The following is a 27,097-nucleotide window of genomic DNA, read 5'->3' as shown; positions in this document are numbered from 1 at the left end:
GAGAGATGCCGGCAGCTTTGAATAGTGGATTGTTCTGCTTCTCCTCCAGCTTCTGAATGTTGATGTTTTGGGTCATTAAGGGGCTTGGAGATGGGGTGGGGGGCGGGTTATGACCCTGGCAAAGGCCTGAATAGCCATTGTTCCTTTTCTTCCCCCCTTGAATGGGATTCTGTCCCCAGCGCTGGTGTCTCCCTCTGGGTTGGAGGAGGGGGTGGGTCAGAGGCGGGTGAGGGGAGCCTTTTCCCACCGCTTTGATGGATGGAGCTTAAGCAGGCAGATGCGGAGATGCCAGCATCCCCCGGCCCCTCTCTGGCCTCCTCACCCTGCGCTGAGCCAGTCATGTGCCATCTTGATGATGACACCCGTGAACTCAGGCCTGGTTGGAAAAAGGTCTGGATTGAGGTTTGGGGGTGGGCTGGGAGAGCAAAGCCATAGCGATCTGCATGTCTTCCCTGCTGCCTGGCACGTGGGGCACCAGGGATGGCAGAATGAGAGCAGAAAGACAGGAAGGGGTGTCAGATTTATGAGCACCTGCAGCCTGTCCACAGAAAATCAGAGAGCACACGAGGAATCCAAGACCTGCAGGTACAAAGACATGGTTGTTGAGTGACTAAGTGAATGAATGTAATCTTCATTATAAGCAACCAATTCAACTTTTTTTTTTTTTGCTTTTTGGGTCACACCTGATGATGCACAGGGGTCACTCCTGGCTCTGCACTCAGAAGTTACTCCTGGCGGTGCTCAGGGGACCATATGGGATGCTGGAAATTGAACCCGGGTCGGCGGCGTGCAAGGAAAACACCCTACCCACTGTGCTATCACTCCAGCCCCAGCAACCAATTGAACTTGAGGAAGGGTTGGGTCATCTAGGGCTTGGAGATGGAGCGATGGGCAGTTTATGACCCTGACAAAGACCTGAATAACCATTGTTCCTTTTCTTGGAGGGGAGGGGCATACCTGACAGTTCTCAGGGCTTACCACTGACTGCATGCAGGAGTCACTCCCGACATGATCGGGGGACCTCACGTGTACCGAGGATCAACCCAGATCGGCTGCATGCAAGGCAAGATCCTTACCCACTGTCCTATTGCTCCGCCCCCCAAGAAGGGGTTGTGAGCGTGTTGTTCAGGGGAGAGAAGGAGGTGGGGGCTTCTATATGAGCCGGTACAGTGATGGGGTTTAGCTGCTCATCAAGGTTTTGCACTGACCACTGGGAGATGCTTTTTGCAGGACTGGACACTGCCCTCTTCATCTCCTCCATTGTCACCCACCCACATCCCTCCCCACAGGGAGTCCTTCCCTCTAGATTCCCCCAGAGGCTGGAAAGACTCTACATTCAAAAGTGCATGCCCCTGAGCGTAAGAGCAATAGAACAGTGTGTAGGACATTTGCCTTGCTGGTTCGATTCTGGCATCCATGTGGTCCCTGAATACCAACAGAATCGATTTCTGAGGGCAGAGCCAGGAGTAACCCCTGAGAATTGTTGGGTGTGATCCAAGAACCAAAAAAAATAAAGTGCATGCCCCTTTTCACTACCATTTGGAGCGGAGGTCTTTGGGTGACACCCCTGCTGTGCCCTGGAGGTGGTTGAGAGCTCTGTGCTAGGGGACCATAAGCTATGGGGACTGACAGGGAGCCAGACATGGGCCTTACTCCCTGGACTACCTCTCTGTCCACATTAAAAATTTTTTTTGGGGGGCGGTCACACCTGGCGATGCTCAGGGGTTACTCCTGGCTCATGCACTCAGGAATTACTCCTGGTGGTGCTCGGGGGGACCATATGGGATGCTGGGAATCGAACCCGGGTCGGCCACGTGCAAGGCAAATGCCCTACCTGCTGTGCTATCGCTCCACCCCCCCATACTAAAGTTCTAAAAAAAATTATTTGCTTTTTTTCCTGGGGAACACCTGGCAATACCCAAGGCTCTCTGCACGAGGGACCATATGTAGTGCTAAAAACTGACCAGGTCCAGTATATGCAAAGAGGCATCCTAGCCCCACCCCGAGATGACATGTACGATCTCTCTGCCCACTCTCTGCCCTCTGTTTTTGGGCACTGCTGGTGGTACTCAGGCAGGGGTTACTACTGCTTAGTGTGTGTTTGGGGAGAGGGGTGGTTTCTGGTGGTACTGGAATTGAATCCTGCCCTGGTTCATGCAAAAACATGTATTCAACCATCTCTTGGGCTGTATTTGGGGTGTGTGTGTGTGTGTGTGTGTGTGTGTGTGTGTGTGTGTGTGTGTGTTGTTTGAGCCTGAGCTCTGAGCCCAGGGATCACTCCGGGCAAGGCTCTGGGACCATTTGGGGTGCCAGAATCAAATCCTGCTCTGCTTCTTGCAAGGCAGAACACTACCTTCTACACCATCTCTGACCTTCAGGCCTTATGACACCCCCTTTTTGTGGGGAGGGCTTTGCTTACTCCTGTCTCTGGGCTCAGGGATCGCTCCTAGAGGGGCTCAGGGACCAAATGGGGTGACGGAGAGCAAACCCTGTGGGCAGCATGACAGACAAGCACCCTGCCCCCCTGTACTACCACCCAGTCCTCCTTCCTCACCCACTCTGACCTCCCCCAACCTTTTAGAGGTGATGCAGTTCCCTTTCATTCCTTTGGCATTCCCGGCTGATCGGGTTCTTCTCCTTCCTCTGTCCCCTGCCGGCAGGAACCCTCCGCCCCGTTCGCCGCAACTACTACGACCCGTCGTCGGCGCCCGGGAAGGGCGTGGTGTGGGAGTGGGAGAACGACAACGGGTCCTGGACGCCCTACGACATGGAGGTGGGCATCACCATCCAGCACGCCTACGAGAAGCAGCAGCCCTGGATCGACCTCACCTCCATCGGCTTCAGCTACGTCATTGACTTCAGCACCATGGGCCAGATCAACCGGCAGACGCAGCGCCAGCGCCGGGTGCGCCGGCGCCTGGACCTCATCTACCCACTGGTCACGGGCACGCTGCCCAAAGCCCCGTCGTGGCCGGCCAGCCCGGCCGCGGCCGCCTCGCCCCCTGGGCCGCCCTGCTCCTGCCCGCAGTGCGTGCTGGTGATGAGCGTCAAGGCGGCCGTGGTCAGCCCCCAGAAGCCCCCCGGCGCCCGCAAGAATGTGCCCACCGCCGTCAACGTGCCGCTCAAGCTGCCCGCGCCGCCCGGCCCCGGGGCCAAGCCCCTGGACGGCACTGCCACCCTCCGAGGCCCCGTGAAGACGGTCCCCCGCGCAGCTGGCCCGGCGACAGATGTCCAGCGCACCCACGGGGGCGACTGCGGGCTCTCCAGCCAGCCCCCCGGGAGCCAATGGAAAGCCCGGAAGGGTGGCCCTGGCTACCTTAAATCGGACCAATCTGCAGCGACTGGCCATTGCCCAGTCCCGGGTGCTGATCGCCTCTGGGTAGGTACTGCCCAGCTGCCTCTAAGTGCCTGGATGTCTCCTGGATGTCTTCTCGGCATCCACTGGATACAGATGCTTGGGTTCTGGTCCTTGTGTTCTGCAGATCCACCTGGGATTTCCGGCAGATGCTTAGCGCCAGGAAGTCCCAGGGGTAGATGCTGGTTTTGAGGCTCTTAGCGTTTCCAGGAAAATTATAAAGATCACATTGACCCTCTGTGTTCTAGTTTGGGGTTCATCTTGGTTTAGGTTTGGAGTCACACCCTGCAGTGCTCAGGGATCACTCCTGGCAGGGCTTGGGTGACCATCTATGATGCTGGGGATTGAACCCGGGTCAGCTATGTGCGTGGCAAACACTTGACCCGTTGAACTGTCTCCCTGGCCTCTGTTTTGCGTTCTTATCATCTCATTATTTTTGAGGGGCACCCCCGCAGAGGTGCTGGGGGGCTGCTTCTGGGGAGATGCAGGGGATCAATCAGGGGCTCCCTCATGGGATGCTGGTGTTCCCATTCTTTCCCCAACTTGAGCAATCCCCTGCCCTTTCTTTTTACCCTTTCGTTAAAATGTGGGTTTACCATGGGCTCACAATGCATACCTTTTCACAACTCACCTTTTTTTTTAAATTTTTAAAAAATTTTTATTAGTGAAACATCATGAGGTACAGCTGTAGACTTACAAATTTTTGTGCTTGGGTTTCAGTTATACAATGATCAAGTACCCATCCCTTCACCAGTGCCCATTTTCCACTACCACTGATCCCAGTATCCCTACCCCCCCCCCCCCCCATCCCACCCTGCCTCTCTGGCAGGGCATTCCCTTTTGTTCTCTCTCTCCTTTTGGGTGCTGTGGTTTGCAAAAGAGGCATTGAGTGGCAGTCATGTTCGGTCTATAGTCTACTTCCAGCATGCTTCTCCCATCCTGGGAGGCTCCTCCCAACACCCTTTATTTGGTGCTTCCTTCTCTATCTGAGCTGCCTTTACCCCTAGAGTGTGCGACTGGCCTCCAGGTCATGGAGTAAACCTCCTGGTATTCATCTCTGCTATTCTTGACACACCTCACCTCTTGATGAGGCTATGCCTCTTCACGCTCTCCACCATCCCACTTTGAGATTGACCTCCCCGCCACTCCCTCCTCACTTACATCCCCTTAAGGACCACTGTATTCTATTTGTGTTTCTACCGCACCCGGTGATGCTCTGGGGTTGCTCCTGGCTCTGCGCTCAGAAATCACTCCTAGTGGTGCTTGCAGGACCCTATGGGATGCCGGGAATCGAACCTGGGTCGGCAGCATGCAAAGCAAGCTCCTTACCCATTATACTATCACTCTGGCCCAGTCCCATTGTCTTTGGCACAGAGTCTCAGAGTGATTTTTTTTCTGGAATTTGTTACTTCCTTGGCTTGGGTTGTTTGTAGTCCACCTCTGCAAGAGCCAGAACGTCCCAGATGTAGATGCTAGTGGTGAAACCCTTAGATTTCCGGGGGCTTATTATAAAGATCACATCTCCCCATCCGCCCTTGTTTTTTATGCCATAACTTATTTCACTGAGCACCGTCACCAAGCAACATCCCATTATTGCAAAAGGCAAAATTTCATCCTTTTTATTCACGATCACGATCACGACCATCCTGTTGTTCGTCAATTGCCTCGAGCAGGCCCCAGTAACGTCTCCTTCCTCTTAGCCCTGAGATATTTTTAAAAAGTGCCATATTCAAGGCTCTTTCAGGGTTAGGAGAATGAGACTCATCATTGTGACTGGTATTTGGCATATTGGGTATGCCACAGGGAGTTTGCCAGACTCTACCGTGTGGGCAGGTTACATTCGGTAGCCTGCCAGGTTGTCCAAAATAAGAATGAGATAATAAGATGTCACTTCCGGGAGCTGGGTTTTATAGTCTCTGGGTCTTGGCTGTTGATGGGATTACACGGCGCCAGGGGGCCAGTTGGTGGGTGTGAGTGACCCCTGCCTACTGGAATTTGGAGGATCTGGGTGGAGGATGCCCAGCCCCGATCCGAGCAGGCTTGGAGATCTCAGCCCCGGGACCCGCATGCCTTTGTTCCTCTGCCGGTACCTTCATGTGTGTGGAGAGTGGGCTCAGCATGGTGGTGGCTGGTTCTGAAGGTCTTCGGCTGCCGAAGCCCTGGTCGGGGTGGGGAGGGAAACTCAACCTGCTCCCTTCCAAGGGGCCCCGGCAAGGACAGCCAGGTGCGGGGGCAGGAGACTGCCTTTTTTTATTCAATGAGTTGAATTCCACCGCCTCTGTTCTACAGACTCTATTTTCCAGGGCTGGGCATTGAGACAGGTTCCATGTTTTGGTTCTGGGCTGAGCACGTAGGGGTGCAGGGATCCTTTTGAATTCTCCTTTTTCATGTTCTTTAGATAAATGCTTAGGAGAGATATGGCTGTATCATCTGGTATTACTATTTTTAGGTTTTTTTTAAGTGTATCTCTGTTCCATTTTTCACCAAAGCTGTACCAATTTACATTCCCATTCATAGTAGAAAAGGCTTTGAGATCCCATTTTAGCGATAGAGAAACGAGACATTGACTGGCTGCAGGGCTAGAAGGATTCCAGTTTTCGGAAGATGTGATGGTTTATTACCATTGTTTTTCATGTTCTTCTTGGACACGCTGGCCATAAAATGGGAGGTTCCCCCAAGGCTAGCCTGTCTTGCTTCAACCTTAATTTGCTAGGCTCTGAGTTCTTTTTCTTTTTTGCAGGGGGCGGGGGAGGTGCACATCAGGTTTTGTTCGAGGCTTCCTTCTGGCTCTGAACACAGAGAATCACTCGTGGTGGGCTCAGGGGACATTTATGTAGTGTCGGGGATCGAACCCAGGTCAACCATGTGCAAGGCAAGCGCCTGATGCATTGTATTATCTCTCAGCCCCAGCCCTTGATTTCTTCTTTGGGGGCTTTTGGCCTTGCCCTGTCTCTGCTTCCTCAGAAGAATCGCTTACAGTGAGGTGTGCTGCCCGCCCCCGACTCTGCATCTAGAGACCCAGCTTGGAACGAGGCTGCACAGAGCAAGGAGGGTGCACTGTGGATTTGGGGTGCACTGCCTTTCCTCTCGCACCCTCGCGTGTGAAGGCAGGTTCTCCAGTCTTGCCTCCCTTGCCCCTGGGGTCATTGTGACAGCCGCACTCAGGGAATTCTCTCTCTGACGGTTTCTGTGAGGTATCCCCTGTTATGAGCTCGTTGCTTTATCTTCATTTTTGTTTTGGGGGCCATACCTGGCAGTGCTCAGGGCTTACCCCTGGGTCTCTGTGCAAGGATCACTTGTGGTGGGCTTGGGAGAGACCTTATGGGTACTGGGGGTTGTACCATTTATCCATTTATCTCTCCCAGAACATTTCTTTCCTTTTTTGTTTTTTTTGACTTTTTGGGTCATGCCCGGTGATGGTGAGGGGTTAGTTTAGTCCTGGCTCTGCACTGAGGAATTATTCCTGGCGGTGCTCGGGGAACCATATGGGATGCTGGGGATAGAACCCAAGTCAGCTGCATGCAAGGCAAATGCCCTACCCACTGTACTATCACTCTGGCCCCCACATTTTCTTTCTTTACGATGCAAGTATTGGGTTGGGGTACTCAGAATTAACTCCCCAAAGAGGGCCACATAGCTCTGGCTGTGCGTGTTCCAGAGTGGATCTGGAAAGCAGGATTTCATCTCCTGATGCGGTGTTTATTTTAACTAAAGCCCAGCTCAGTTCTGTGCAAAGACAATTTCTCCATACTGAGATGCCGGCCAGCAGCACGGGACGTTCACGTGACTTGTCAGCTCTTAGACTTATCTCAGTGAAGGGCCTGACACCTCACCGGGTCACTTTATTCCTCCTTGCTGCTCTGTGATAGCATGGAGGAATGAGTCTCTGGCAGAGTTCAGGGTGATTGCTGGTGCAAATGGGGGTTGGGTGGTGGTGGGTAGTGGGTGGGAAGCTTGCTCGGTAGTAAGCACAGCCCTAGGAGTCTGACTACCTGGACTCCAGATTAGGTTTCTGCCTGTGATTCTTGGGACAAGGATTCGCATCCTTTGTTTTGCACTTGCCCATTCATAAAATGGGCTAGTTAAGAACCTTCCCGACCGGGTTAATCCTTACATGAACATGAGAATGAAATGAAAATTTCAGTCTGCCCATGTAGGACAGTACCTGGTGCCTAGGAAGAGTTCCATCAGTGTACCATCTGGCCGCCACTGTTGTGGGCCTTGACAGGTTGTTTATTGAATCTGTTGTTGATGTCAAAGTGGAGCAGAGCCTCAGTGGCCACTTTTGCCAAATGCCAAGTGATTTTACCCAGTCATCAAGGGAAAAGTACCCCGGGATGGTTTTAAATCTCAATGAGGGCGTTCCTCGCTTTTTTTTTTCTCTCTCATTCTTTATTCCCTCTGCAGGCTAGTAGAATCGGAGCAAGAGAATAGGGTGGAGGCCTGGGCAGGGAGTTTCTAAAGAAAGGACTTGTTCCATAGAAATAAGTTGTTTTTCTCCCCCTCTCCGCTCTATTTTCTTGCCGAGGGAGGCCCCTCACGCCCCCTTTCCCTGGTCCAGCCTCTCCCTCTTCACCTCTGACCATCTCCCGTTACCCCCACTGCCATCTCCCCACTCCAGCCTTTCTCAGGCAATTAATTAGCGTGTTCATTCCCTTTGTCTTCTGTCCCCATCGACCTTCTGTCCGGGGCTAGCCCTCCCCCCTCCTTTCTCTGCGCATGACCTCTTCTAGCAAGTTTCCCACGGACAAAAAAAAAAAAAGGAAACCCAGGGTGGGTGGGAGAGGTGGAATGAAGAGAAGGGGTGGGGGGGGGACAAAGGATCCTGTGAATTATTCAGAGACACAAGCAGGGGGTTTTTGAGGAGAAGAGAAGCAGGCATGCAGCAAGCCCCTGAGTCGCCTCTCAGACCCACAGCCCTCTCCTCCCCCGAAGGGGCTGCTAGGATCTGGGCAGCTCCATGGGGGGGCTCTGAAGAGGCAGACATGTGTTCTGCTGGGGGGTTTCTGGGTCAGCTCCTAATGCCAAGGAAAGCCCTGGACCCCTGTCTGGTGTCTGTGTGGTTGTGTTTTTATCATCACCTCCAGTCCTCTCATGGCTCCCCTGACAACTTTCTCTCTCTTTTTTTTTTTTTTTTGCTTTTTGGGTCACACACAGGGGTTACTCCTGGCTCTGCACTCAGGAATTACTCCCGACGGTGCTTGGGGGACCATATGGGATGCTGGGAATTGAACCTGGGTCGGCTGCATGCAAGGCAAATGCCCTACCTGCTGTGCTATCGCTCTAGCCCTCACCTGACAACTCTCTTAGCTTTAATATTTTAGAACCAGAAATGAAAGCCCATGTCCTCCATATACCTGGGAACAATCCAACAGAACAAGGACTGGGGGTGAGGCCAGAACACTTGGGTGGAGTGGAGATGCCCAGTGGCAGTTAGATGTACACATGTGGATGGGGGTGTGGACGTGGGGGATGGTGCTGTTTTCTAGAAGGAAACTCAAGCATATTTAGCTGGGGCCCCCTAATAGGGTGTGGTGCAGCTGGGAAGACTTGGGCTCTTGTGTGTGTGTGCGTGCGTGCGTGCGTGTGTGTGTGTGTGTGTGTGTGTGTGTTCTTGTTTGAACCAGTAATAGTGGGGGAGGTTGCCCAGGTGCCCTGGACAATGCAAGGCACCACCCAACACTCAGCGCTTACCCTTGTTATTTTCGAGAATCTGCCATCCTTGCAATATTAAAGCAGGAAAAGGCTTTATCAAGCCCAACTTCCTCTTGTAATTGGGAGACCAGAATGGTTACGGTCCCCCAGATTTGCTGGGTTCTTCACAAAGTATTTGACCTAGATATTAAATCAAGGTAGGGATCCTCTAAGGACTGAGCTTTCGGATGACCGATTGACAGCTGGGGTAATTCCAAGATGACTAAGGTGGTCCAGAGTTTATGCGCCCCCTCCTTCCAGAAAAAAAAAAAAACAAAAACACCTAAAGCTTTCTAGTTGAGCTGGAAACTTCTGGCAGGTCCTGTAAAGACCCCGACATGCTCTTCTACCAAGACTGTCAGTCCAGGGGTCTACGTGGAGGTAGACCCCTCCACCCTTCCTTCATCAGACTATGCCCCTACCCCAGATTGATTCTTGAACTGCCTGGGCAGTGTGCTTTGGGGATTTTTGACTATTTCCTGGTTAACCAGATTGGGTGTGGAAACCTGCCAGTCCAGTTTGTGGGAACAAAGGTAGCTTTTGTCACCCAGATCTACTTATCAGCTGGATTGGGGGCCTGAGAGAAGGTGAATGGGGGGAGGGGGAGAGAGCAAGATGGGTGGGACTGAGCAGTGCACTGCCCCCTGGTGGACGGAGAGGGCACAGGCACAGGAATGTATCACGGGTTGAGCAATGGTCCAAAGCCCTCCCAGTTCTGCAGAAAAGGCCCCAAACTCTCCCAGTTCTACAAGATAAGGAGATCAAGTCTCAGGAAAGTTAGCACAGTTTGTGAGGTTGTGAGCAGGCTTGAGACTCAGATTGTCCTTTCAACCCCCTCCCTCTTCCCCACCCCCCCGCCACTCCCCATCCACACTGGTGTGTGGAAGAATCAGAGTCCAGAGTTAAGCCTGTAGTCTTTATTTTTAGCTGTCTGTCCCCTGGGTTGAACTCAGCATCTCTCTCTCTCTCTCTCTCTCTCTCTCTCTCTCTCTCTCTCTCTCTCACACACACACACACACACACACCAGGTTTCATTTCCATTGAGACACAAACACACCCACACACGTTATTTTCACATCCTTCTGTCAAACTTGGGGCATGCGTGGTCATCCCCAGGCAGACGGATGGAGGCTGGAAGGAAGCCCAGCTGGGAAGGCTCCTCCACAGCTCTCTCCGGGTCCCTCTTCAGCCTTGTGGTCTGTTTTGTGGGTGTCTGCAGTGCGATGCAAGACAAGGTCCTGCAGACGTGAGGGCATGGTGTCAGGAGTGACTCAACCTGCTCTCCTGACACCATATCCTCGGCTGCTCCATCTTCCAAAACAGAAGACGTGTGTTTCCACAATCTGGACTTCACCTTCCCCACCCGTTAGAGAGAAATGACTCTTTAAGAGCAGTACTTTATGCACAAGACGTTGCATGGATTCTAAAGTTTCACTTCCAGGAGCAGTTAGGCCCTGTGGCGGTGTTAGGTAACCTGGAGTCATATTGGCCACCAGAGCTTGGGGCTGATGGACTGCAGGCTGTGTTGGTCACCGCTGTGTCCCCATCAGGGAGCACCCTGTCCAACACAAAGTCGGACTCAGTAAGTGCATTTTGAATAGGGCAAGGCAACAAATCAACACAGGGTCCATTATTTTCCAGGTTCTCCCTCCTATTTTGTTCCCTGAACAGAACCGTTGGCTCCCCAACAGGCTGCCTGGCTCCTGGCGTCAGGCATGACCCAGCGGACTGGCCCTCTCGGGCCCACGCCTGCCCACCCCACCCCCGGGCCCAGCTGTGGAAAGCCTGGGTGGTACAGGAATGGCGCAAGAGCCTGTCCCACATGCTCCATATTTTTCTAGTTGACTCTGTGGGAGGCCTTGTCTTTCCCAGACAGCTGGGCCATCTCCTCTCCAGCCTGGCTCAAGTTGCCGGGGGAAAGAGAGAGGCAGAAAAGGGAGGCGGCTTTGCCTGATATTTATATTTCTCAGGGAAAAGGAGAAGCGACAGCTGGGAAAGCAATGGCTTCCAACTGTTGTTGGCTCTGGGCGGGCCTCTGCGTCTCTCAGCAGAAGCTGGTCAAAACGCGGGGTTTTGTGTCATTCGCGCTGGCGTTGGGCGTCAGGCTTGGGGCTCTGTCAAGGCTTCTTCCTTGCCAGGGATCGGCTGTGCCCTCAGATGGGAACCAATGCCTTTTTTTTTTAATCCCTTCCACATCAATGGATTGGAGCGATAGCACAGCAGGTAGGGTGTTTGCCTTGCACGCGGCCAACCCAGGTTCGATTCCTCCACCCCTCTTGGAGAGCCTGGCAAGCTACTGAGAGCACCCCGCCCGCACAGCAGAGCCTGGCAAGCTCCCTGTGATGTATTCGATATGCCAAAAATAGTAACAACAAGTCTCACAATGGAGACGTTACTGGTGCCTGCTTGAGCAAATCGATGAACAACAGGAGGACAGTGCTACAGTGCTCTAGTGCCACGATGATGGGCCATTGTTAGCCTGTGAGCGTCAGACTTTCCACAGGTATTTACTCTTTTGTGGAGCCATTGATTCCGGAAGGAGAGATCAGAAGTAACACTAAAAAAAAATCTGTTTATTTCTCAGAACTAAAGAAGAAAATGAGAGAGGAAGTAGGGTAAGAGAGTTGAGGCGTTGCAGGGGAGGGCAGAGGAGTGGGTAGAAGCAGTCTTGAATACACGCGTTTCTGGAACGTTCCTGAGGAGGGTCTGGGACGAGACTGAAGCAGCTGGAGGAGAGCTGGGCAGACAGCTGGAGGATGTCAGACAGCACACGGGCTGGCCGAGAGGCAGGGAGGGGGACGCCCGGCGTGTGGAGAGAACAGTGAGCACGAAGGGGCCGGCGGCCGGATGGGAGGCCCGGGCCGGGGAGACTGCAGCTGGCTCAGAGCTGAACTGAGGCGCCATTCTGAGCGGAACTGAGGAGCCCTTCTGGGTTTGGAGGTTCTGAGGTGTGGAGTGACAAGGTCTGACTGCGGCTTTTGAAGTGTTGCCTTAAACCAACACTTCAAGTGTGTGCTTAGATCCTGCTGCGTCTCTCGTGGACGGAACAGTTCCTCTTAGAAAGGGGAACTGCATGGCGGGTGGAGGTCTGGGTGCCTTTGTCCCACTTGCTGAAGCTGTTCTGTGTCTGCCCTTTCCTCCTTCTGTAGGGTCCCCACCGTCCCAGTGAAGAACCTCAACGGGTCCAGTCCTGTCAACCCTGCCCTGGCAGGTAAGGGAATCCCTGGGCTGGTCCCTTTTCAGGGAGAAAAATGCCAGTGAGGAGCAGTAAGCGATGAGAGTTTCCATGTCAGTTCAGACCAGGCCGACCAGCTCTGCATCCTGGGCCCTTGCATTGTACTTCCCGCTTCTGTTGATTAAGAGTTGAATCACCAGCAGGAAACCCCCTTTGCCCCACTGAACGCCGCTGGAGACCACATGCTCTCACTCCCACTTCCGAAAAGATGAAAAAGAAAAAAAAACCAAAACCAAAAAATAAGGTAGCGATATTAGGAGTTGGGTTGGGAGGGCAGGAAGCGTCAGGGGAACTGACTGCTAAAGCAAAGCTTGCGGTTGCAGATGTAACCGGTGTGTTTTTGAGTAAAGCTGCAGACGGACAGAGGATCTGAGATCTGAGCACTCGGGGAGGAGGAAAGTTGGGCAACAGGGAGGGAGGAATTGGGTGGGCGGTCTGATGGGAGCTCACTCTCACACCCTTGCAGGAATCACGGGGATCCTCATGAGTGCAGCAGGGTTGCCCGTGTGCCTCACCAGGCCACCGAAACTGGTCCTCCACCCACCGCCCGTCAGCAAGAGCGAGATCAAATCCATCCCGGGGGTCTCCAACACGAGCCGCAAGACCACCAAGAAACAAGCCAAGAAAGGTATCTGCTTCTGCCCTCCGGAGTCCCAGGGGTCAAAGGCTTGGTTCCCAGCGCTGTGACTCCGACCCGACCATAGAGGGCAGACCCCTGGCATGATCCTCTCTGTGCCTTTGTTTCTGCATCTCCCAAGTGGACTCCAAGGGTTCTGCCGGCTCTGAGGAGTCCACCAAGGTGGATCTTGCAAAGACTCAATGAGACACCTGGAGAAACAGAACGATGTAGTACTGAAATGATGCAAAAAATAGAAAGGGTGACACCAAGGGTATACGTAAGTGAGAAAGCCCAGTTAATAGCCCTCCTCTTGCCTTTAAACCAAGGCAGGTTGGATTCGGGTTCCCGCTTGTCACTTGCGAGGGGTGTGACCCCAGAGAGCCTTTGTCTTCTCACCTTTATGAGAGGAGAAAATATTCCAGGTACCAGGCAGAGATGCCATGGGATAACTCTAGGGAACCCCTGTCTGTGCACTTCTGGAGCATATGAGAGGTGTCCAAGCTTATTTAGGCCTCCAAAACCCTTTTCAGATAAAACTATCATTCAGAACCTCCCTAGGTATCAACGTTCTTTAAGCAAACGAACAGAAAGAGCCCCCCAGTGGCACCTACCAGCCTCCTCGCACCTCCTTAGGGTAGTATCACCCACTTTGTCCTTGTCCCAGCCACTCACGAAAGATGTTATCACCCACTGTCCTGGACCTTGCAGATGTTCCGACTGCTCCAGTCATCTTTCTGGAACTCCCTCCTCCCTATGTCCAAGTTCAGCCAGAGTCACTTCCTAAGTCAACCCTCATGCCTACGAACCCTGCTGGCATTGCTGGTTAAGTTATTTTGACCTCACCCCTAAGCCTCCATTTGGGTTATATGGTATATTGTATTGAGCCCTGGGCCCTGCAAACAGGGTCTCTACTAATAGAAACTTGACATTTTTTTTTAAAAAAAAAAGAAGGAAAGCATTGTGTGTCACGAGGGCCTGCTTCCCTCTTTGCGGCTGTTACAGGGTCTACTTCCTCAAACCGCTGTCCTATTTCATCATTTCAGAAATTGTCTGCTGAGGTGCACTGGATTGCTTTGCTCGGGGCCTGATAGGAAATGGCACAATTTTACACTCTCCAGTTCTTCCTGTTCTTATTAATAGAATGCACTGGACCCTGAGCTAGTCAAGTGCTAAAGGGCCGTGTTAGCGCTTTTAATAGTCAGAGCAACCCTTGGAGGTTGCAGTGTGCTTCCCCATTTGAAAGGTGAGAGAACAGGAGCTTAGAGAAGTGGCGAACAGTGCCAGGAGGGGCTGACCCCCTTTTCCTTCTTGGCCTACTTCAGGCCGTATTCAGCCTTCAGGCTGGGCTTTCTCCTTTATGTCCAGTTGTCGAAGAAATTCCAGGATCCTGTAGCCTGGCAGGACCTTTACAGAGCATTACCTTTCCCTTCCTTTGTGGCTGATCTGAGGTAGCCTGAGGTACCCACATGGAACGGTCCAACTGCTGTGCAAGAAACTTCCGGAAACAACCCTTAGCACATTGCATGTGATAAGACTTTTTTTGTGATGTGTAGCCCATTTGTAAAATGCTCATTTTGACTCCTGACACCCCAGGAGCAGGTTCAGGCTCTTTTTTTTTCCTTTCCTTTTTGGACCAAACTCAGCAATGCCCCGGGCTTACTCCCAGGAATGACTCCTGGTGGTGCATGGGGGGCCATAAGCGATGCCAGGGATCGAACCCCGGTCTACTGCATGCAAGGCAAGCAATTTACTGCTATGCTATTGCTCCGGCCCCAGGTTCAAGCTCTTTGAGTCCAAGAGATCCATACTCATCTTATTTCAGTCAGCATGAGCATTTGCTGAAATAAGCTGGTTGGGGGAGGTGGGGAATATTGGGGAAGCATCTGAAAGAGTTGATGGTATGCACACCTTTTGCCTCCTCAGACCAGTTTCCTCTTCCATCCTTTGGTTTCCTTTTCTTTTTTTTCTTCTTTTTTTTTTGAGGGGTTACACCCAGCGATGCACAGGGGTTATTCCTGGCTCTGCACTCAGGAGTTACTCCTGGCGGTGCTCAGAGGACGATATGGGATGCTGGGAATTGAACCTGGGTCGGCCACATGCAAGGCAAACGCTCTACCCGCTGTGCTATTTCTCCAGCCCCCCTTTGGTTTCCTTTTCAAATTTTTAAATCTGATCAGGAACTGTAGCCCCTTCCTTTCTTTTTTTCTTTTTTTTTTTTCTTTTTGCTTTTTGGGTCATGCCCGGCGATGCTCAGGGGTTACTCCTGGCTCATGCACTCAGGAATCACTCCTGGCAATACTCGAGGGACCCTATGGGATGCTGGGAATCGAACCTGGGTCAGCCACGTGCTAGGCAAATGCCCTACCTGCTGTGCTGTCATTCCAGCCCTGCCCTTCCCTTTCTTACTTCCTTTAAATGGGCTCCTGACTGGGAACTCCCCTTCCTTCTCTCTCATGCCCAGCATGGTTTGATCGCTTCTCTATGGCTCGATAGCCCACTGATGGCCCTGTCCCCACAGGTAAAACCCCAGAAGAAGTGCTGAAGAAGTATCTGCAGAAAGTGCGACACCCACCCGATGAGGTGAGTGCCAAGAGAGTAAGTTGGGGGGTTCCTTGTCTTGGTCCCCCGCCAGTATTTTCTCCTGGGTCTCAGTTTGTTAAGTCTTGCTTGGTGCTCAGGTGGTCTGAGCTGGCACCCTGGCTCCCAGATGTCGTGCTGCAGTTACCTGTGAACCTCTCCAGCTCTCCATGCAGTTAAGAACTGAGGGAACAACCTCAACACAACAGTATGAATTTAGGAAAAATGGTTGGATCGGTGGGGACTGACTTTTTTGGTTGTTGTTGTTGTTGCTTTTTTGGGGTCAAACCTGGTGATGCACAGGGTTTATTCCTGGCTCTGCACTCAGGAATTACTGCTGGCGGTGCTTGGGGGACCATATGGGATGCTGGGAATTGAACCCGAGCCAGCTGTATGCCAGGCAAACGCCCTACCTGCTGTGCTATCACTCCAGCCCCGGGACTGACTTTTAAATGGGCTGGATATAGATCAGAGATTCTCAACCAGAGGTGATTTTGTTGGACTTAGGGGAGGCAGGAAGGAGCAGTGCTGGCATCTGGTGGTTAGAGACCGGGATGAGACTCAGCCCCGGATGGTGGGCACTCCAGCCCCCAAAGCAAAGTGTTCTCAGGCCCCAAATGTCAGTAGCACCAAGCAGAGCAACCCTCTTGCATATTTATTTAAATAGCGGCCCCATTGGTGCACCTGACATTTAGTTCCTTTGCCAAAGTTCAGCTTACATAAACCTCGTCCATGGGTCCATCAGCAAATGTTTGTTTCTTCCACAAATCACTTAAAGGGACATCAAAGAAGGACGGGGCATGGTCCCAGTCCTCAGAGTGATGGCAGCTTTCCTGGGGAGAGTCCCAAGTTAACAGGCCTCACCACCAGGCCTTCTTTTCAGAAACTTCTGTGTAGTGTCATTGAGACAAAACCATAGTGAGAGTTTCCAGATCGGATCCTGGCATTATGCCTTCTAAAAGAGGAGAAACCGCCACTCAGGGCCTTTGGGATCATTCAGGGGCCGCTGTGAAGATGTTCGGGCTCCCCAGGCATGGGGAGCATTGACGGCCTCTCCCCTCTGCCCTCACCTGCCTCAGGACTGCACCATCTGCATGGAGCGCCTCACAGCCCCCTCCGGTTACAAGGGCCCACAGCCGACCATCAAGCCTGACCTAGTTGGAAAGCTGTCCAGATGCGGCCACATCTACCACATCTACTGCCTGGTTGCCATGTACAACAACGGCAACAAGGTGAGTGCCAGCTCTGGGGCCCGGTGCTGGACCCCATCAGATTGAGAGCGTGATGAGCGTCCCTTGGATATGCACCCAGGTCATCTGGGGGAGTCATCAAGGGAACCCCTAGGCAGCATTGATGATCTCTGGTGTTCTCAAGAGGACCAGTCTTCCCCCAAATTGTAATATCGATGAAACCCACTTTTCTCTCCCCTTTGGGCTCCAACTCCCTGATCCCCCCAGTTTGTGTGTGGGGTAAAGTGGTGGGAAAGGTAGGGGTGTCTATTCCCAAGGATTCTGAGAGTGGATGGTCCATTGTTGTGACCCATTGAGATCAACAACGAAGGGTCAGGAAGGTTTTTTTGTTTCGTTTTGTTTTTTTAAATTTTATTGAATCACCATGAGATAGTTACAAGTTTACAACACGATCAAACACCCATTCCTCCACCAGTGCACATTCCCCACCACCAATATCCCCAATATCCCCAGTATACGCTCCCTACCCCCCTTTCCCACCCTTCCCCTGGCTCCATGGCAGACAATATTCCCCATACTCTCCCTCTACTTTTGGGCATTATGGTTTTCAATACAGACACTGAGAGGTTATCATTTTTGGTCTTTTATCTACTTTCAACACACATCTCCCATCCCGACCAGTTCCTCAAGCCATCTTTTTCTTAGTGATCCCTTCTCTATTCCAGCTGCCTTCTCCCCTTCGCTCATGAGGCAGGCTTCCAGCTACGGAGCAATCTTGGGTCAGAAAGTTTTTATAACAGTTTCAGACTCCTTGGTGCATTTTCATTTTCTTATCGCATACAGATTTCCCAATCCGCCTGCCTTCTCCAAGGCTGGTGATATTCAGTGATCATTTTTTTCCTTTGGACAATTTCAAGACATCCTGAAAGGCATTAGAGATGGTTTCCAAATATTCCTGGAAAAGTCCGTTTGAAGACCCCACTGTTGAGGAGGGAATGCAATCTGTGCCCCTCTTCTTGTTCATTAATAATGGTGAGGTGCTTCACCCCATCCCAACCCCCAAACCTCTGTTAAAGCTGGTGTCTAGAAATCTGGGAGTCTCTGAAGTTATTCCAGCCTTATAAAAACTGAGCGTTTTCTGAGTCCTCAGGTTTTCTCATGTTCTTTTCCATGGCTGGATAGACTTCATGTCCCTTCTCCAAAAGCTTTCAATCTTACTCATTTCTCCAGGTCCAGCCAGGAGAATCAAAAGCAGAGCATTCTCTGATATGCTGCCACTTCCTGCCTGTCTAGAAGGGGGGCATTCAGGGGCTGCTCAGAACTTCTCTTGTTGAAGGAAAGAAAGTGGGGAGGCAAGGGAATTGGAGATCCAAGATTGGATCCTGGCTTATTAGCTGGATTTTCAACCTCTCTCTCTCTATTTTTTTTTCTTTTTGGATCACACCCAGCGATGTTGATGCTCAGGGGTTACTCCTGGTTCATGCACTCAGGAATTACTCCTGGCCATATGGAATGCTGGGAATCGAACCCGGGTTGGCCGCGTGCAAGGCAAACACCCTCCCTGCTGTGCTATCGCTCCAGCCCCCTTGAACCTCTCTTGAGATTTCATGTCCTGTCTGGAAAATGGAGATAATAACAATACCTATTTTATAGGGATTACTACAGTTATTAATCGAATTGGTCTTGCCTTTGCATTTTGTTCCAGTCCCCCTATTTTTATGCAGTCCTCTGATTAAAGCTCCTAAAGAATTGTCTTTAGATCTTAGTGTCTCAGAGGGTACATGCTCCATTGCCGATGGCTGATGCATTTCTGGCTCCCGTGCTCACAGACTTCACTGGGAGTTTTCTTTTTGTGTTGCTTTGCCTTTGAAGCAATGCATGTAGCACATGGTACATTTCACACACGAATCCCCTTGCTGATGACTTTATTTAAATATTTACTTAAATTGAATATTTATTGAAATAAAAATAAATATTTGATTTAAATAAAGTCATCACCAAAGGGATTCACGTGTGAAAAGAAAAAGTAAGAAAAATGTAGTCTAGAATACTAGTCTGTAATGCTATCTGGATAACCTAGATTCATGCATTTATTCTTGTGGTGCTTCAATCTGTTTTCCAGACGTGCCCTATTCTCTTTTGCACGAATGCTTTGATTGAAGCACGCTTTTCAAATGCTCTTTGTATGAAAGGAAATGAAGAATCATGGGTCTGGGGTGAGAGTACAGTGGATAGGGTGCTTGCCTTGCATGTGGCCAACTTGGGTTCCATCCACGAAGGCCACGAGAAATGATCCCTGAGTGCAGAGCCAGAAATAAGCCCTGAGCATCACCAGCTGGCCCCAAAATAAAGAAAAACAAAAGTATTTTTTTAAAGGAGTAAAATAACCACCCTGAGCAGATAATTTGGGAGCAAAGAGTCTGGAGAAAAATGGCGTGATCCAACTCAAGGTCAAAGAACAAGTCAAAAGTCAGAGCAGAGAGTGAAATCTAGACTTGTGAACTCAAGCCCTGGGTTCTGTCCTTTGTAACTTTCCCCTCATCCCAAGTACAAGCTGTTCCTCTAACTGAGTAGAAGTTGAACAGGAATGTCCCTAAGTAGCCCCAGGAGACCTTGCCTCCTGAGCATGTGATGGCCCATGTCCTACAGAGCTTTGGTTCAAGCTGTGCATGTAGCCCATGCAGCGTCGACTTGTGCTCACCTCCTCGGATTTAGCATCTTGGCCTTGATCTCGCCTCCAAGTGACCCCTCACCAGACCCTGCTGACAAGCCATGCCCCCAGGTGTCACCACATCCAGAGTCCTCCCCCTCCTCTCAAACCAAGTCTCCGAGGATTAGAATAGACCCACTAATGTGCTCCCCCACCTTTCTAAGCCAATTCATCATAACTGTTTTTCAAGACAACTTGGCTTATGCGAGCGTAAGGCACCCGGTTTCTCTGTTCATTCAGGAGCTGTTCCAAACCCCTCTGGGTGTTGAGATGCCTCCGAAGTCATAACGCACAGTTAGGATCGCTTGCTGCTCACTTCTATAAATTTAACTCCTGCACACAACTCAGAGAACGTAGATGCTGTGAGGTACCATGCTCTAGAAGGAAATTGAGATCCAGAGAAGTGATTTGATTTGTCCACGGTCACCCAGTAGATCAGTGGCAGAGCGGGGAATCAAATCCTGATACATTGCCTTCAGAATCCACAGTTGTAGCCAGTACTTTCTGCTTCTACCCACTCAGTTTCATGGGGCTTGTGTGGAGCCCAGGGATATTTTTGGAGGGTGTCAGAGGTCTGATGGACACTCCCATACTCTACCTGGCAATGTGGTGCTGGTGTTGAAACTCAGGGCCTCGTGGCTACAAGCTCTCTATGCCCCAGCCTTTTGAGATATTTCTTCTTCCCCATGTTTCATTTTCATGAGCTTCTTGGTGATTCTGATGCGTAGAGGGGGACTGTTGCTCCATAGAACTCATTGCCTGCTCCACTAATTGATGCTTAGTAGCTAATTATTCCCAATGCATTCTTTCTGGCCTAGTAAGAGGTCTCTGTCTGGATGGCAGTCTCTCTCACATCCCTTAGCATGGAAGATGCTTATGAAATTAGCTCCTGTTACTTTGTTTTTTTAATATATTCTTATTTTATTTATTTATTTTTTACAGGAAAATATATCTTTATTATAACTATGGAATAAAACATAAGTCTATATATAAACCTATTTTTAAAACAGACTCAACATAGCTATTTTAAAAGGGAATAAGGGAGGGACAAGGGCCTACCAATATAGTGCAAGAATTATATAATTTGTGGTTTTCTGCATACAAAAGTCTTCTGAGTTTCTAGAGTTTTTTTTTTTTTAATTTTTTAATAGTGAGACATCATGAGGTACAGTTGCAGACTTACATATTTTTGTGCTTGGGTTTCAATTATACAATGATCAAATACCCATCCCTTCACCAGTGCCCATTTTCCACCACCACGGATCCCAGTATTCCTCCCACCCCCCATCCCCCCATCCCACCCTGCCTCTGTGGCAGGGCATTCCCCTCTGTTCTCGTTCTCCTTTTGGGTGTTGTGGTTTGCAAAAGAAACATTGAGTGGCAATCATGTTTGGTCTATAGTCTACTTTCAGCATGCTTCTCCCATCCTGGGAGGATCCTCCCAACACCTTTATTTGGTGTTCCCCTCTTTATCTGAGCTCCCTTTTCCCCTAGTATGTGTGGTTGGCCTCCAAGTCATGGAGTAAAATTCCTGGTACTAATCTCGGCCATTCTTTGGTGTTAGTTTCCTTTGAGCCCTCTGTTACTTTGGAGAAAGCAGAAATGTCCTAGGAAGCCAGGAACGAACGTGAGAGAGACTGAGGTCTAGTCCTTATTGAATTGCTTTCTTGTCCTCCTGACCCTTTTTAATCCATGGTGCCCTTTGGGGTTGGGTGGGACGATCATTGACCCAAAACGTTTTTCTAATCTGATGCTTCTGGCCTTCTCTCCTCAGGATGGGAGTTTGCAGTGTCCAACCTGTAAGACCATTTATGGGGTGAAGACGGGCACCCAGCCCCCCGGGAAGATGGAGTACCACCTCATCCCTCACTCTCTGCCTGGTCACCCTGACTGCAAAACTATCAGGATCATCTATAGCATCCCTCCTGGCATTCAGGTTTGCACACACTTTGCTCTTGACTTTCATCTTTTAGGTTCATGTGTCTGTAGGTAAACTTGTTTTTCCCTCAGTTGAGATAACTGTAGCAAATTACCATAGTTGAGGCAGGTTTTAAAGAAAGAAAATTATTTATTTCTATTTCTCTCCTCCTGGAGGATGAATAACCAAGACCAGGCTTCTGGCATATTCAGTGTCTGGGGAGCACCAGTTTCGAAGTCCATGGGTTTCTTCTTGCTGCATTCTCACAAGGCAACAGTCTGAGGGAGTTTCTAAGAGTCTCTTTTATCAGGGCAATAATTATTCAGAAGGACTTTACCTCCCTAGAAGCCCCCATCTCAAATACCATTGTCTTCAGGATGAGACCAACAGATATATTTGTTTTGAAGTTTCATAAACTTCTTTCAATTGATAGCATTGCTTTTCCCCAAATGTATTCCCTTTTTTGCTTGTAAAAGGCTCTCATTCCACCCCCTAACGACACCAGTCTTTTTTTTTTTTAAATGTATGTTTTGGGCCACACCTGGCAGTGCTTAGGGCTTACTCATGGCTCTGCTCTCAGAAATCAGTTCTGGGAGGAGGGTTGAGAGACCATAGGGGGTCCCGGGGATAGAGTACTGGTCCACTGCATGCAGGGCAAATGATCTATCCTCTGTATTATTGCTCCAGCCCCAAGTCCCTGAAATCTTAACTCATGACAGTACAGTGTGAGTGCCCAGAGTCTCATCTCAAGATCCTCCAAATCAGACCTGGCCCAGCCTCAATGCCTAACTCCCCCGCCCCGAGGCAAGCTCCTCTCCACTCACCAACCTGTGAGAGCCAAGAAGTTGTGTGGGCAAGTATCTCTTCCAGACACTGACTCTTGGACTTCTGGCCCCCCAGAACCGAGGAAAGTCAACTGATGTCATTGAAAAACCACCCAGTTGATATAGTCTTGTTACAGCCCGAAGGAAATGATGCTCTTCTCTGAAAAGTTTTCTACTCTTGTCACCATCCACCCAGCCTCCTCTTCCCCCCCCACTCTCCACCATCTCACTCCGTCTTTCTTCCTTTCTCATGTACTTCCCAAGACCCTTTGTGCTTCGGCAACAAAGACTGCCTCCACCCCTCCCATTTTTACACAAAGGGTGGTACAGGAGACACTTTGTTCTCACCCGCCAGAACAATATAGTCTGTCGATCTTTTCATGTTCCTATAGAGGGGAGCTTCCTCATACTTCTTGAGTCTGTGTAATAATCCATTGTATAAATGAACCATAATTTAGGTTCAACAGTCTCTGTTTGATGGGCATGTGGATTGTTTCCAATCTTTCACCACCACCCATAAGGCTATAATGAATAACCTGGGGAGCGAGTGGGTGAGAGTCCATCTGTAGAGTTATTTTCTAGGAGTGGAATTTGTCAAATGATATTTGCATTTGTAACTTGAGAGATCATTCCTTGGCTTTGATTTTCATGGATTGTTCTTTCCTGCTCTGATCCTCCTAAGAAACACATTGAGGACTATTCCTGACAGTCAGTGTTAATGTTTGCCTTCCTTGAAACTTTTTCAAAAGGTTTTGGCATGCTAACTGAATTCACTGATTGAGCAAATATTTATTCATTCGCCTTTCCACCCCCCCACCCCTCCCTTTTTCCATTTTGTCATTGTGTTTTGGATTATTACACACGCAGGTGTGTGCTCTGTACTGGAGAGACATGGGTGAACAAAACACTTAATCATTGCTCCCCTAATGCCCCCATTCTGATGGGACAAAAGAAGATCATAAAGAAAAGAAATGCCTGAGGTACTTCTAAATGGTCATCAGTGACATTGGGTTGACTGAGAGAGGCAAGTGTGAGGAATAGTGAAAAGTGAAAGAGATGAATAAAAATGATGATTCTTCTTTTAGGGTCTTACCAGCCAGTAGGGGAAAATATCTCCAAGAGCAGAAAATGCGGAAGGGAGGCAGAGTTGCCAAAGGCCACATATCTGATGAACTCACTTGCAGTTCTGGGTCTAACTTTTATCACCCTACAAAAATACCTTTTCTGAGGGAATATGTGTGTGTGTGTGTGAGTGTGTGTGTGTGTTGAGGGAATATGTGTGTGTGTGAGTGTGTGTGTGTGTGTGCGTGTGTGTGTGTGTTTGTGTGTGTGTATGTATTCTGATCTGTACACTTGTGAACTAATATAATATAAAATTAGGAGCAGGTTCCATTTAAATATCGTCCTGAGTCTAGTAGAGGGGTGCTTTGTACCTGGCCATGCTCACTATTTCTTTTTTTTTCTTTTTGGGTCACACCTGGCGATGCACAGGGGTTACTCCTGGCGGTGCTTGAGGGACCATATGGGATGCTGGGAATTGAACCTGGGTTGGCCACCTGCAAGACAAATGGCCTACCCATTGTGCTCTCGCTCCAGCCCCAATGCTCACTATTTTGAGTCACCGACTTGTCAAGGAAGGAGGAAGACTTAGGTTCAGCTGATAGGGGGTCTCCGAGGAGACTTTTATCATAGGATGCTCAACTAGTTGCATCTGAGAAATGGAGGAGAGTGTTCCTACGTGAAGGTTTCAGCCAAAGAGTTGCCCAGGAGAGAAAAAGTGTGTGTGGAAGGGCTGGAAGGAAGAGTTCCAGCTGGGGCGTCCAGTCCAAGGTCATGATTTCCATGCGGTGCCTCTGTCTCTGGAAGCCTGGGCTTCAGTGGGGAGGTGAGCCGCTCTGCTTTCACTGCAGAGGATGCGTCCCCGGGGGAGGATCTCTGAGCCGGGCAGCCAGAGTCGTGACTGGCCCACTTAGCAGCGTGCCGAGAGTGCAGAGATTTACTGGAGCAGAGCCAGCGCCGGGCAGGAGAGGAGCAGGCAGAGCCGTGGTCAGAACTGGCTTCTTGCACAGGCTTAGAGAGAGCCGAGGCCCAGGGAATGTTGGTTGGGAATGCAGAGCAATTTCCTGGGACTACGGAGGTCAGAGCTGTGAAGCCCAGTGGCTCCAAGAAGACACTGTTATCGCTAACAGTTCAGTCCTCTTTCCCCTCTCCAAGACCTCACTGCCTTGTCCTACTGTGGAGTTTGCCAGATCATTGCACAACCAGAGGGTCTGCAGTCCAGCTACTCACCCCCCCCCCAAATTGCATAATTTAAAATCATGTGGGAAGCTCAGTTAAAAAAAAAGTGAAATAAAATCTTGAAGCTTGATCATTTTCTCCTTCGTTCATACATGCATAAGTTCACTGATTCGCTTATGTAGCCAGGATGCATTACTTATCATTTATGTGAGAACAAGTGCCAACAGCAGAATGGGATGTATATTTGTGCCAGCTAGAAGAGTCAGGATGCTCAAAAATTAGGCAAGTGTGTGTGTGTGTGTGTGTGTGTGTGTGTGAGAGAGAGAGAGAGAGAGAGAGAGAGAGAGAGAGAGAGAGAGAGAGAGAGAGAGAGAGACAGTGTTACTGGGAGAAAATGATTTCATCTTTCATGTAATTCTCAAAGGGGCCTATGAATCCTTCTGAATCCTAATTTAGGAAGTCAAGTTCTTGGTTAAATTCTTCAGTGTTTTCCTCACCTGCTGGTGATGGACTGCTTGCTCAGTAGGGTGTTGACTTACACCGTGTTCATGACAGCATTATTTGCAATAGCGAAGACATAGAAGCAACCTAAATGTCTAGCAATAGGTGAATGAAAAAATGATATATATCTATATATTATATTGAAATATCATTCAGACTTAAAAAATAAAATCTTGCCATGTGCGATAATGTGGATGAACTTTGAGGACATTATGATAGGTGGGATAGTGAAAAGAAAAGACTAGATGATTTTACTCCTGTGTGCGTGGAATTATAAAACAAGGCAACACCAAACTCAAAAGATGCAGAAAACCTCTTTTGGTGGCTGCCAGAGGCCAGAATGGGGCTGTAGTGGTAGACAGGTGAAAGGGTTCCAGTGGTACCAGCATCCGAATATAGGGAAAAATGAAGTCATGAAATTTTTTTATCAGTGGATGGACATGGAGAGAATCATGGTAAATGAAACAAGTCAGAAGGAGAGGGACTCATTTATGGGCTATAAAGAAACAGTATAAAACGAATACCCAAGGACAGTAGAAACAAGGGCCAAGAGGATTGGTCCATGGTTGGAAGCTGCCTCAAGTGATGGGGAGAAGGCAGTTGGTATAGAAAAGGGACCACTATGACAAAGATAGTTAGAAATGATCACTTTGCATAAGAACTGCATGCTGAAAGTAGGTAAAGTAACAAACATGGTAACTTTTCAGTATCTGTATTGTAAACACAGTATCCAAAAGGAAAGAGAAGGAGAGAGAGAAAGAAGAAAAGTATCTCCTATAGAGACAGACTGGGTTGGGGGGAGGGGTGGTGGAAAAGAAGCTGGGTACATTGGTGGTGAAAATGTACACTGGTGGAGGGATGAATGTTGGAATGTTGTATGACTGAAATCCCATCATGAACAGCTTTGCAACTGCACCACTTTTTTTTTCTTTTTGAGTCACACCCAGCATTGCACAGGTGTTACTCCTGGCTCTGAACTCAGGAATTACTCCTGGCGGTGCTTGGGGGACCATATGGGATGATGGGAATCGAACCTGGGTTGCCAACATGGAAGGCAAATGCCCTACCCGCTGTGCTATCACTCCAGCCCTGTAACTGCATCTCAGAGTGATTCAACTGAAAAAAAAAAAAAAAAGCCCATGTGCCTCATAGTGACTATTGTGAAGACTGTCCTGGGAAGCTACTAAGAGATTTAATAGATGTTAGAAATTCTCCTTTGGAGCCTGGGGTTGGGCTCAGAGGCAGAGGACTTGCTACAGAAAAATGAGTTTGAGGCCTACTCGTCACCTCCCCCACACGCCAGCATGATCTCAGCAGGAATGAGATTTTAAATTCCTGGTGCCACAGTGGAGCAGGAGAATTCAGGGAGCCGAGAATGCACGCCCCACCCCCAGCCCATCCCAGCAACAACAGAAGAAAAGTATCTTCGCTAATTAAACAAAACAAATAAAACAAGGAGAAACAGGTGCTCCACAAAATTGTGAAAGTAGCCCAGAGGGCCAGAAAACAAATAACAAGAACCACCAAGATGCATCGTAAGAAAGAAAATTTTGGAAAGGATGTGAGGGGATTGAGGTTAACTGAATGTCTCGTGGCGATGATTTCTCCATGTCTACAGATACTGATTAGTGTACATTTATAATTTGATGCTGTTTGTCAGTTCCTTCCCAATTTAAAAATAAGGGTTTGGAATAATGTCAATTTAAATGTTGTTGAGAAGGGTTGAAGTGGTCAGTTTTCTAATCTGTATTGTGAAATAGAAAAGCAAACAAAAACCTCCAGGAAAAACATTGGAGAACATCCATGAGAATCATTCAGAGAAGTAGGATGGCCTGACTCAAGGCTTGAAAACATTTTTTGGTTGTTGTTGTTCTGAGGTGCTTTGAGTTTAATAAAAAAAGTCCTGAGGTACCTCAGGTAACCTGGGCTTTTAAGCTTTGGCAAAGTCATTGATGTTATGGAAATTATTAATTAAAAATTAATTAATTTTAATTAATTTAATTAAAAATGCCCTGGACTATAGTTTTTTTTTCTTGCTTTTTGGGTCACACCCGGCGATGCTCAGATGCTCAGGAGTTACTCCTGGCTCATGCACTCAGGAATTACTCCTGGCTGTGCTAGGGGGACCATATGGGATGCTGGGAATCGAATTTGGATCGGTCATGTTGGCTGCGTGCAAGGCAAATGCCCTACCCGCTATGCTATTGCTCCAGCCCCTGGACTGTAGTTTTAGTCA

The 27,097-nt window shown here is 49.5% G+C and overlaps 1 protein-coding gene across 1 annotated transcript in view; it reads left to right on the top strand.

The window, feature by feature from the left end:
* The window catches only part of DTX4 (deltex E3 ubiquitin ligase 4), a 45,352-nt gene that overhangs the window by 7,646 nt on the left and 10,609 nt on the right, over window positions 1-27,097 (top strand). Inside the window, 7 exon segments of the mRNA XM_056133234.1 lie at window positions 2,661-3,199; window positions 3,201-3,379; window positions 12,199-12,260; window positions 12,751-12,912; window positions 15,422-15,483; window positions 16,560-16,712; window positions 21,155-21,316. Coding sequence (XP_055989209.1) covers window positions 2,661-3,199; window positions 3,201-3,379; window positions 12,199-12,260; window positions 12,751-12,912; window positions 15,422-15,483; window positions 16,560-16,712; window positions 21,155-21,316 — 1,319 coding nt within the window.

Source organism: Sorex fumeus, unplaced genomic scaffold (genome assembly GCF_029834395.1).
Source record: "Sorex fumeus unplaced genomic scaffold, SorFum_2.1 ptg000007l, whole genome shotgun sequence".
Taxonomy (NCBI): Eukaryota; Metazoa; Chordata; class Mammalia; order Eulipotyphla; family Soricidae; genus Sorex; species Sorex fumeus.
The sequence above is the reverse complement of the archived record's forward strand: the minus strand, read 5'-3'. Positions and strand labels throughout refer to the sequence as shown.